This window comes from Schistocerca americana, chromosome 2 (genome assembly GCF_021461395.2).
Source record: "Schistocerca americana isolate TAMUIC-IGC-003095 chromosome 2, iqSchAmer2.1, whole genome shotgun sequence".
Taxonomy (NCBI): domain Eukaryota; kingdom Metazoa; phylum Arthropoda; class Insecta; order Orthoptera; family Acrididae; genus Schistocerca; species Schistocerca americana.
The window spans coordinates 79864794-79877760 of NC_060120.1; the positions used below are offsets into that span (position 1 = coordinate 79864794).

The window sequence follows — 12967 nt, forward strand, 5'->3', positions numbered from 1 at the left end:
ATGCTGCCGGACGCAATCATCCTGATGCACGATAACGCCCGTCTTCACGCTGCCATTCAAGGGTTGTTTGGGGAAGGAGACCAGACAACGAGGTAATCGGTCTCATCGGATTAGGGAAGGACGGGGAAGGAAGTCGGTCGTGCCCTTTGAAAGGAACCATCCCGGCATTTGCCTGGAGCGATTTAGGGAAATCTCGGAAAACCTAAATCAGGATGGCCGGACGAGGGATTGAACCGTTGTCCTCCCGAATTCGAGTCCAGTGTCTAACCACTGCGCCACCTCGCTCGGTACGCTGCCATTCCGACGAAGGCTACGCTACGCTTCAGCGATGTGATTGGGGAACATTGCAGCATCCTCCATATCGCCCGGATCTTTCACCGTGTGATTTTCACGTCTTTGGCGATCTTAACAAAGACGTGCGTCAACGTCGGTTTCAGTCGGACGAGGAAGTGTAAGAGGGTGCGGTTGTTGATCCATCAGCGGCCGAACGCATTCTACGAAACAGGAACTCATCGTCTCTCTCGCAATAAGACAAGTGCCTTAACGTGGTGATTACTTTTGAATGGAGGTATTCCAAGGCACCGTGGTGGCGGGTATTCGATTTTCATTTGAGTGCCCCTTATACCTTCTGTGTGACCTCCTTTCTTTGTGACGTCCTTCTGCTATCAACGTTTATGTTGTTAATTATTGTTCGCCATGCACTTTCCGCCCGTCTCTGTCTGGCTTCTACTGTGGATTGTAGCACTTCTCTGATCCGGCGTCTCGAGCCTGCAGAGAAGCAATAAAATAGACCAACTTCGAGGAGATATCATATGGCTACTCAGAAAGCTGCTCACATCCGGTATGGAGACATCTGTAACAATATAAGTACAGCCATGTTGCATTGTTGTCGCGTTTTTGCAGATAGCTCAGAGCTAAAGTACCACACTACGAATTCTAAAGTCTGGGTTTCGAGTACTTGCCTGTCCGAGCATTTTTATCTGTCACTTATCGCTTCATTCACCTCTACCAATGGTTGTTAATGTGAAAAATGGGGAGATGCACCATAGTTCGTATTCCACGTTAACTCGTAGATCCCTCTATATCTGTTTCCATAAGTCACTTCAAAGGTTGGAGGAAGGCAGGAACAAACCAACAAGACCATTCGTTGTTCGAACAAACCTTTGGGTTGATGACAGCATTACCTTTTATCAACAATTCTTCTTTCAAGTTAACATTGTTGGCTTATAGCCGCCCGTTACAAGTAGCACGACGCGGTTGTATTTATTACATTGTACCCAGTTTCGTGTTTACCTTGCTTAACTTCCCTCATTGTCGAAAATTTGAATGAACCACAGTTTCCTCTTCAGAACCACTGCTTTTTCAGTAGGGCTACAAGAACCACACATCTACGCTCACACACAGACAACAAAGTCTGCATGCATCGAAGGAGATATCTTTCACTAATATCGCTCCTTGAGTTAAGGCCACGATAAACTTCCAGAAGAATAACTAAGATCCTAAGTCTCTTTAATTCGTGATTAATTTTTGGACGGTCAGTGGCGTTGCAGACGCTGTGATACATGAGAAGCTCCCAAGTTGTTCACCAAGTGAAACACTGCACTGTCGCTCTGATATTCCCCGGAACGCGCTTCCTAGTTGTGTAGGCCTACTTATCAGAAGGGAATGTCAAAGGTTCAATTGACTTTGCATTTGTTGTATTTTTTATCCTCCTAAAGCAATTATTTTTCCAGAAAACAACAGTACAGGCACAACCGAAATTCTCTTACAAATATAGCAATCCCCGGCTGAAGATTGCCTTATTGCGACATTCACGCGCTTGATAGCAGCCCCAAATATCAGGAGTATCTCAGTCTTTTTGCAATTTTAAAAACTGCATACAGTCGTCTTTCATCAAAACTATGATGTATTTTCTGACTGGACGCTTGCGGCAGCCAGCAGTGTAGTTTCGCGTTACGCGGCAACGAACTAACGCCCGACGTTGCAGCAGCGTGACGCCGTTTACTGAGGAGCCTTCTCCATCTTGGTGGTGTTTCAGCGGCCGTGCTGCAAGCCCCGCCTTGCGACGACCGGACGGCCAATGGCGTGGCGCCGTGGGCGGCGGCAGCGCCGCACGGCTCCACCCTGACTCCGCCCTCGCTGTGGCAGTACCCAGGTAAGAAATGGCCGCCACGCCGCGCCGCCACGCCGCGCTGTGCTGCGCCGCACGCGCCCGATACTTATCGGCCGGCCTGCGTATCTCCAGCCGGTTCTGCCGCCGCTGATAACTCTGCCCACTGGAAAAACTTGCCGTTTCTCTCCCGCGCAACCAGTCCCACGACGGAATACTTCCTACTCCATTATTTTAGTGCCGAAAGTTGCGTTACCGCTCTAACTAGTCGCATTTTGCGTCACGTCTTGCGCTCTGCAAACCTGCTCCGCCGACTTCGTTTCCTGATCGTTAATCACAGTTCTTAGCATCAGCAAAAACTGACTCCGTCCATTTATCACTCTGGTATCGTAACACATGAGCATCAGATGTTTTCTTATGCCATCTACTCATCAGCACTTGCCACTCACATCATTTCCTACCACATGTCGCCACATAAGCGAAGGGAAAAATTGGAAAATCATCAGCGGAAAATATAATGTTTATCATGTTCGGTATAATAGACATCATTCGTATTAAATACAAGGCGCATCTAGAAAAGTGGAGTATCAATACCATAAAATTAGGTTATGCATAAGTTCGTAGCGTTTTTGTTTTGTATATTGGTAATCCGGCTGCTCTAGGTTTATTCATCGATTGCCATTTTTTATTTCTAGTTCACTGTTGCTATTTGAGTTTACATATTGTCACTTTTTCATATGGAGATAATGAGTGGAGCTGTGGACGCTAGAAAATGGTGAGTCAAGCGGAAAAATCGGAACATTTCCGACATATTCTTCTGTTTGAGTCCTATAGAGGGGTGACAAAGGCAGCCAGAAACACTTGCGCCGTCTATAGTGATAATGCCACTGGACAGAGAATGGCAAGAAAATGGTTTTCCCGCATTAAGGGGTATCGTTTTGACCTAGTGGCTCTCCACGTTCAGGAAGACCTTCGGGGTTTGAAGAAGATCGTTTAAACCCATTGGCCCAGAATGACCCACGTCAATGTAGGTCTACTCGAGAACTGGCACATGTGATGAACTGTGGTCATTCCACCATCGTGCGACATTTGTATGCAATGAGGAAGGCTCAAAAATCGGGTGTGTAGGTACCGCCTGCTCTACGGCAGAATCACAAAAATCAGCCGGTGATCATGTTTGCATCTCTGCTTACTCATCATCAATTGCCTAGTGAACAACACCAACCATTGCTATCCTCTACCGTTACTGGTGTCTGTATGGTAACATAAGGATAAGAACGGATTGGTTGAGCCTAAGCAAAGCAGCATCCAATGTTCTGCGTCTGGTGGAAGAGCGACGGTATGGCGTACAACGAAATGCTTCCCCGAATGTAACCATCACTACTAACATTTATTGTCAACAACTTAGACGCCTTGTAGACGAAATACAAGAACAACGGCCAGGAAGACTGCGTGAAGTGATGCTACCCCACTATACCGGCCGCCTGTATTCTGATAGACTGGCAAAAACACTATACAGGAATTGGGTTGGGAAGACATTCCGCACCCACCTTATTCACCTGCCCTTGCGCCCTCAGTTTTTTACCATCTCCGCTCTCTATCCATTAACCTTCAGGGAACTTCCTTTCCTGGTGAAAATTTGCCCCGAACATGGCTCGACGATTTCATCGGCTCAAAGCCACGTGATTACTACAGTCACGGAATCGAAAAGTTATCTCATCGTTGGCAGACTGCCGCAAATAGTGAAGAAGAATATATTATTGACTAGTAAAGTCTCCGTTACGTAGGGTCTATATCTCTTGTGTTTACTGAACTTATGGAGTAACACTACGAACCTATGTACCACCTCAATACAAAGAAAAGACATAGTAATTTACGTAAAACCGTGCAGAAGTTCAAGGTTTGGCGCGGGGGTAACATTACACGTTCGACAGAAACATGTTGTTGTTGTTCAAAAAAATGGCTCTGAGCACTATGGGACTCAACTGCTGTGGTCATAAGTCCCCTAGAACTTAGAACTACTTAAACCTAACTAACCTAAGGACAGCACACAACACCCAGCCATCACGAGGCAGAGAAAATCCCTGACCCCGCCGGGAATCGAACCCGGGAACCCGGGCGTGGGAAGCGAGAACGCTACCGCACGACCACGAGATGCGGGCTGTTGTGGTCTTCAGTCCTGAGACTGGTTTGATGCAGCTCTCCCATGCTACTCTATCCTGTGCAAGCTTTTTCATCTCCCACTACCTACTGCAACCTACATCCTTCTGAATCTGCTTAGTGTATTCATCTCTTGGTCTCCCTCTACGATTTTTACCCTCCACGCTGCCCTCCAATACTAAATTGGTGATCCCTTGATGCCTCAGAACATGTCCTACCAACCGATCCCTTCTTCTGATCAAGTTGAGCCACAAACTTCTCTTCTCCCCAATCCTATTCAATACTTCCTCATTAGTTATGTGATCTACCCATCTAATTTTCAGCATTCTTCTGTAGCACCACATTTCGAAAGCTTCTATTCTCTTCTTGTCCAAACTATTTATTGTCCATGTTTCACTTCCATACATGGCTACACTCCATAGGAACACTTTCAGAAATGACTTCCTGACACTTAAATCAATACTGGATGTTAACAAATTTCTCTTCTTCAGAAACGCTTTCCTTGCCATTGCCAGCCTACATGTAACGTATTGTGCATAAATAGTCGGAAGTACCGGTTACTGGATGATTACCTGTTTGCCGAACGATCACTGGAAGCAGTCACATCCATTAAATTGCTGGGACTACGTTTACGGAGTGATTTAACATGGAACGACCACATAAACTAATCACAGGAAAGAAAGATGCCACAGCGAGAATCACTGGAAAAATCCTCTAGAAGTGTAGTCCAATCACGAACCAGGTGGCTCACAAATCCTTTTGACCGGTGCTTGAGTACTGACTAGTCAGCCTCGAACTTCTACCGTACGTATAGGATTGATAGAGGAACTTGAGAAGATCCATAGAAGAGCAGCGTGTTTCGTCACAGATTCGTTTAGAAAGCGTCAAGTAAATTCTCATCCAACTCGAGGACAGGCGCTACAAGAGAGGCGCTGTGCAGCGCGGTGCGAATTACTCTTGAAATTACGAGCGCACTCGGTCCTAGAAGAGCCAGTCAGTCTCGTGAAAACACAATGAAGGTAAAATTAGAGGGATTCGAGCTCATACGGAGCATTTCCAACACTCGCTCTTCTCGTTCAACATACACGAGTGGTACAGGAAGAAGGGGAGGGGTGGAGTGACTCTGGTACAAATTGTTTGGTGAATATTGATGGAGATGCTGATTCTTACTCAAATCCTAAGCAGTTTCCATTGACAATGATCCACTTTATGCAACGTGTACAGAGTTTCTGGAAACTATTAACGGAAGCTTCTTTTGGAACTGCCCGAAATATTGGTATTACACGCCTTTGAACGTGAATCTAAATGTGATATGGGCAACTGTGCACAGCAACCGTGGTGGTTGCCAACCCTTTCCCCCAATTGAACTTCCATACCACCAGGTCTCTTCTCCTGTAATGGTGGTTCACAGAAAGCATGGATCTCACTCATATGAGTCAGAGAAGTCTCCAGCCGTTATTATTCGTGTCCCTTCCTTTTCACCAATCTATTTATGCGGCGCAAATCAAGAACAGACTTGGCACTTGTCCCAATCTTTGTGAATGATGACGTGAAGACTGTTCTTACCAACCCTCAGTTCTCCCGATACAGTTTCATGAAATCATCAACAGTTTCACAAGGGTCTGAGCCACTGATACACACATTTTCTGTTCAAGACCAACCGTATTTCCAGAGAGTGGCAGAGGCGCTGTCGAAAAAAGTCTTAGGTTCAAATGGTTCAAATGGCTCTGAGCGCTATGGGACTCAACTGCTGTGGTCATAAGTCCCCTAGAACTTAGAACTACTTAAACCTAACTAACCTACGGACATCACACACATCCATGCCCGAGGCAGGATTCGAACCTGCGACCGTAGCGGTCGTGCGGTTCCAGACTGTAGCGCCTTTAGCCGCTCGGCCACTCTGGCCGGCAAAGTCTTAGGAAGTTGAACTCCCATCCTTCTAGCCAGACATATGTATATTCAGTATCAGGGAAGAAAGCCAGAGCGTATATTGGGTACTGATTACTAAGATGTGTACCGAGAGCTATTTGTCGTGAAATCTCACATCTATTTCGTCATCCACCGCGAGACTAGCAGAGTCTCACCGCCTACCTCACGTCCATGATACGCTCTTGCTCAAGACCTCTGTTCCACACAACTGCTTCCACATAGCTTGCATTTCTGCCGTGTTTTTTTTTTTCGCTATTTGTGACGAAACTGGATGTTTACGCAGTATGACAGGTCTTCATACAGAGGCAAACCGGCTACAGTTTAATGTCCTTGACGCTACGTAGCGATCCCCAACATGTTCGTTTCGCGCATGTGCATGCAAGCATTCTTAATATACGGTGCTGTTCAGATACTCGTCTATTTACTGAACTTTTAAAAATGCACATTGTCAAACGGAATTTGCACAGACTGTTTATGACCATGATTGGCTGACGGTTTTGCGTCGATTCCTCGCAAATTTTCCTCCCTCTGCTGAAGGTAAGTGTTGGTGTTTTAACTTGGGAGTGCTAAGGCTAAGCACACATCCAGTGGAAAGTGACCGCCTGTGAAAGCTTCACTATGTGACGTCTCTTCATATCGAGGTAAGTGCAGACGAAAAGCCTTTCTTTTCACCGCAGACGTCAAAGAATCTGAAAAGACGCTTGCCTCACAATGGAGAAGTAGCCAATTGTGGTGCAGATAGCGTATAGCTGTGACTTGATTTGAACTGGCTCTCTCGACCAGAATAGCGATTCAAAAAATAAATACAGGACTTAGTTATAAAAGGCACAGCCAAGTACGCAAATGCAAGGAAATGGAAGTTAGCCCGCATACAACCTGCTATGGCAGAGAGAGCTAAAATACTACTCTGAAGGACAAAGGGTCTGTCATAACTGTCCACGACTCTTACTCCAAAAGATACACCGGCGAACTTTCGGAAATAGCTTAGAACGATGAAAAAATGTGGTGGACAAAAAGTTGGAAACACGAAAAACACATTACTAATCTTAGTATGGCATAGGAACACTGGTGGCATTCAAAACAGCTTCCTGCCGTCTCGGAATGAATACAGGTCCTGTATTGTTTTCAAGGCATTCTTATACCGTTCTTCCAACAAAATAGTGCCAAGATCAGGTGAAGGAGGGTAGCGATCACACACCCTTCCCTCCAAAGTAGACCACAAAGGCTGAATAATATTGAGATCTGGTAACTGTGGTGGCCAGGGAAGATTAGACAATTTATTCAAGTGCCCATAAACAAGTTTTGGACGACGCAAGCTGTGTGACCAGAGGCCCTGTCGTCTTGGGTAACAAACACTTTACCATGGGATGGACCTGATCAGCCGGAATGATCATATAGTCCTTGGCAGTAAAGCGGCCTTGAAGAGTAAGTATGGGGCCCACGGAATACCACGGTATGGCTATCTAAATCATCATCGAATCCTCGCCATATTTCTCTGTTGGTAGCAAACAGTCTGCATCGTAGGCTTGGGACGGCGTACTTCAGACGTAAATTCGGCCAGAAGACGGAAATTGTGAAATAAAGACTCATCCAATCATATGACATTCTTCCATTTCTTCGTAGTCCAAGTTTTGTGGCTTCGGGACCATCTTTTTCTGTTACCAGCATTTGCATCACTGATTAGTAGTTTTGGAAAATCCAGTTCGCCCTCCAGTTTCCAGCTTATGGAGCTTCCTTCGTGTCTTTTTTGTGCTAACAGGGTTCGGGAGGGCGACATTCGGTTCAACAGTTACTTTTGCAGCGGTCGCCCTATTTTTCGTTACAATTCTCTTCAACGACCATCTATCACGATCACTCAACACACGCTTTCGGCCGTGTTATGACTCAGTGGATGATGATTTATCGCTTACCCTATATGCGCTACAACCTTCGATACGATATCTCGTTCAATACCAAACACATCGGCGGCTACCTTGGTTACGGAACCTACAATTTGCTCGCGTACGAATTCACTTACCTCCGACATACTGTACCCACAGCTACACAGAACAACCTTTTGACCACGACTGAAACTGGCAACGCATTGAGGGCATTGCTAAGTGCCGTTCGTGGTCAAATACGACAGCAGGGTTGGCTACTGTCTGCGTTTGTGTTCAAGCATACATTCCTCGCGGTGGTTCCAACCCTTGTATGTCCCCTAAACTGCAGACCATCATAAGCATAGTAAAAGTTTACCACGCCCCGAAAGTCGGTTGTTATAGTCTTTAATGAAACACGTGGAATGTAAAGTTCACACTTAACGCGAATGATAGCTATTTGCGAGAACGGATTTCAGATATAGCCAGCGCCATCTGACCATAGCCCGAAGATGCTGTGGTATCACAGTCTCCTTGAAAAAATAAGGAAGATTTAAGCTGAACGTTTCGCAGACGATGAGGTGACTAGAGAGGGAGCAGAAGCTCGGGTTGGAAGAGGATGGGGGAGGAAACTGGCCGTGCCCTCCCAAAAGAACAACACAACCAATTGCCTTAGAGATTTTGGGAAGGCACGTGAAACATAAATAAGGGTGGCTAGACGGGGATTCGAAACTCGGCGCTCCCGAGTGGGCCTGGTCAGAGGCTCGCACTCGATGACGTTCAGAGACTCATACTGTCGTGCTAGATTTAAAACATAAAAAGAAGTAAAGGCGGAAAAGAGACGTGTTCAGTGCACGTTATCGTTCTCGATTTTGCCACTTCTCGTGTGTGTGAGATGAGGCAGGCTGTTGCGTGCTCCCGTATTCCGAGATGTGAAGCCGTGAGACCGAGAGAGCAGAGACCGCCGATGTGCAGGGAAGTAGCAGCCAGGTAAGAAGAGGCGCTCCCCCTTGCGACAAGTCTAACGCAGAGTCAGCCATCAGATAGTGAGTGGGCGAAGAAAAATGGTTCAAATGCCTCTGAGCAGTATGGGACTTAACTTCTGAGGAGTCCCTTAGAACTAAGAAGTACTTAAACCTAACTAACCTAGGAACATCAAACACATCCATGCCTGAGGCAGGATTCGAACCTGCGACCGTAGCGGTCGCGCGGTTCCAGACTGTAGCGCCTAGAACCGCTCGGCCACCACGGCTGGCAGTGGGCGAAGAGTCAGTGACAACTCCTTCTATGAAAAGTCCTTCCATCATCGGCACTTTAGTCGGATAACGTCGTTCCCAGCCATTTAGCAACATCATCTACAAATATGAACTTATCGCTGTCCATAATCATTTTCGTTTGTGGCATTTACACGTTTCCCACATTATTACGTAAGAATATTGTGCTAAAGACGAATTTTTAGCCAAGCCCTTTTATGAGTTCTTAGTGATATGTGCAACTACAACACGTAGAACATGGAAAGACAGTCTGAGAAAGACCTAGTTTCCAGCATGCTGTCAGTTAAAATGAATACCCTTTTCAGTACTACTAACTAGCGTCGAACGTCTGCTATTCTCCAGTGCTCAATACATGCGAACACATCATCCTCCAAAGTAGTATAAAACAGGAATCATAAGTCAAGCATTGTTACGGACGACTATACCATGCGTAACTGTGCGTAGTACGTGATTTTTCTTTAGTACTGCTTACGAGGATGACCTACCCATATCCAAGTAGAAAGCGCGTCCTATGCTTTTTAAGATTGTTCCCTGATGATGCGGTTGTCTACAACAAAGTAGCAACGCCAGAGGACAGTATCGATTTGCAGAACGACCTTCCGGAGGACTGATGGTCATTGACCCTGACCATAAATAAATGCAGTCTACCTCCTTAGCTGAGTCGTCAGCGCTTCTGCCTGCCATGCAGCGAGCCCGGGTTCGATTCCTGGCTGGGTCGGAGATTTTCTCCGATCGGGGTCCTGCGTGTTGTGTTGTCCTTATCATCATTTGATCACTATCGACAAGCAAGTCGCTCAATCAGGATCCACTTTAAGTGGAATGACCACATGAAACAAATAGGAAAAGCAGATGCCAGACTACGATTCGTAGGAAAAATATTTAAAAAATGTAACCCATCTACGAAGGAGGTGGCTTATAAAGCGCTTTTTCGATCGATTTTTGAGTGTTGTTCATCAACAGGAGATCTTTACCAGACAGGACTGATACAAGATATAGAGAAAAATCCAACGAAAAGCGGCGCTTTTCGCCATGTAATGTTTTAGCCGGCGCGAGAGCATTACCGAGATACTCAACAGACGTTACAAGAGAGGCGTCGTGCATCGAGGAAAGGTTTACTATTGTAATTTCGAGAGAGCACTTTCCGGAAAGAGTCGGACAACACGCGTAATGACCACGGCGGAAAAATTCGAGAAATTCAAGAAAATACAGAGGCTTAGCGACAATCATTGTTTCCTTGCACCATCCGTGAGTGGAACAGGGTAGGATGGGCCAGTTGGTGGCACTAGAAGTACTCTCTGCCACACATCATTAGGTGGCTTGCGGAGTGTTATATAGCTGTAGATATATAAGGTGCACTCGAGAATGAGCACACGTTCGAAACTAGCTAGCAGTGCTAAATAAAGGACTCGTTTCAACTGATAGCGTGGTGGAAACGATGTAGCATAGGCCTTTAAATGTATCGGTACTGTTACGGACACCCACAAGAAGTCAATCGAAAGACAATTTATTTGAAACTATGGTCGGGACTGGAAGAAATATGAAGACATGGAATTGTGTCTTTTTGTTCCTAAGTATCAGACCAGCTTTTTTAATGAGACCTTAGAGGAGAGGTCGTCCGTAAAGATCTGATCCCTTAAGCTATACCTATCAGGATAAAGCAATTGAACCATTTCTCTTAGCTTTGTGCGGACGGAAATTAGCTTAAGCGGTTTTCAAGTCTGTAACAGGTTTATAAAATATGGCACAGTTCTAAAAACAATAAAAATGTATTACTAAAAAAATAGGAAGGACGGAAGATAAGGGTTTAAAGTGTCGACGATGACGAGGTCATCAGAGACGGAGGATTAGCAACGGATAGGGTAAGAATGGGGAAGGAAATTGGCCGTGTTTTTTCAAAGGAACCATTCCAGCATTTGGTTTAATCGGCTTAGAGAACCTATGGAGAACCTAATGGAGATTGGAATCGCTCCCTTCACGACTGTCACGGAAAGTTAAGTCATCTCTGTAAGGGTCTTACAACGTTGAGTACATGAAATTTTCTGGCCTATTAGTAACGATTACAGTGATGCTACAGATGAAAAGAAGTTTCCTGTACTATCTCCGGATTGTAAATCGTTTCTGCATGCACTCAGATTTTATTATCTGCCAATGATACTGCGTGGCAGAGGAACAGTACGTCTCAGCATACATGGGAAAGTCAAGCACTAATGTACCGCAACGCTGTCACCAGCACGGAGCACGATGAAACACCCAGATCAGTCGTTTCTCCGAGCCCAAAAAACGTGATCTGCGTTGGGGAGGTGATGATCAGCTGGAGAGAAGTAAGCTAAAGATAAGATGCAAGGTATCAGTGCCTAAGTGAGTTGCTAACCCCCCTACCCCCAGGGACACAGCGTGGAAGTAGTGTCATGTGAAGAGATGAAAGCTGGGAAATATTCCTGTGCTGTCCCGGGCTCAGTCATGAAAATGTTTTTCAGTGTTTTGTCACGACCTTCCGTCACGTTGCCCACTTCAACAAGAGCGACTCTACTACGGCCGAAGTCGAATCAGCCTGCGAGGAATGAAGCATCTGGAAACTCATAATGTATCCTTTCACTTTGCAGCGGAGTATGCTCTGTTGTGGAACTTGCTGGTAGATTAAAACTTTCTGTCGGACCGGGAGTCGAACCCAGAACCACAGAGTCGTGCCCGGGTAGCTCAGTTGATAACATTGCCCGCTTTTGGCAAGGTTCCACATTCTAGTCCGGTCAGACACAGTTTTAATCTCCCAGGAAGTTTCACAACTTAAAACGCTTTTTCGAGAAATATAATGCATCGATAAATCGTGTTAGGCCACAGAGTGGGACGGTGTGCAGCACGCTCTGCGCAGTGCTCGTACAGCCGGCGATGCGTGTCCGGCACGCCGGGCCAGCACCGGCGCGGCCAGCGACCTCAGCAAACCGGTGTAACCAACGCGCTATAGCCAGCCGAGGGAACGCATGGGCGGTTCCCTCGGAAATGGTCATCAGGCGCTTATCGCCATCCTGCCACAACCGTGCTCCAGACCCGCAGCGCGTTCGGCTAAGAACCTTTAAATTGTTGGGTATCGAGCGAATTTTAGCACCCAGAATACGCACCGTTCGAACCAGTGAGTAGTTACTAAAACTCTTCTGGACGAAAAAATGTTTTTAACAGCAGTATCGTTGGCTGAATCAGAAGAACTACAATTCATCATGGAGAGGATCGTAAAAGCTGAAGAAAGAGTATGCAATGACAAACATATGACAGACGAAAACGACGAGAATAAGCAAACTTGAAGGTTCCGTCAAAATACAAACAGCAAAATGTCAGAGGAAGAAAAGACTTCGGCACAAACAAAATCTTTTAGGTTTTTGGAACAAATATTGGAAGCTGTGTTAAAGAAATAAGAGGAATGTCTATGAGTAAATAAGCTTTTGACAAGGTGACAGCAAAAAGGATTCCAACAGTGTCAAGAAACATATTCGCCTTGAGTTTTTCCTAGAGTGTGCTATGGTATGGCAGCGATCATCGACAGTAAAAAGAGGGTTGTTTGGGGGAAGAGACCAAACAGGGAGGTCATCGGTCTCATCGGATTAGGGAAGGATGGGGAAGGATGTCGGCGGTGCCCTTTCAAAGGA

General features: G+C 45.9%; 1 protein-coding gene across 1 annotated transcript in view; it reads left to right on the forward strand.

The window, feature by feature from the left end:
* Positions 1 to 12967, forward strand: part of LOC124593793 — a 298108-nt gene that overhangs the window by 121072 nt on the left and 164069 nt on the right. The window contains exon 6 of the mRNA XM_047132142.1: positions 2039 to 2155. Coding sequence (XP_046988098.1) covers positions 2039 to 2155 — 117 coding nt within the window. The remainder of the gene's footprint in view (positions 1 to 2038; positions 2156 to 12967) is intronic.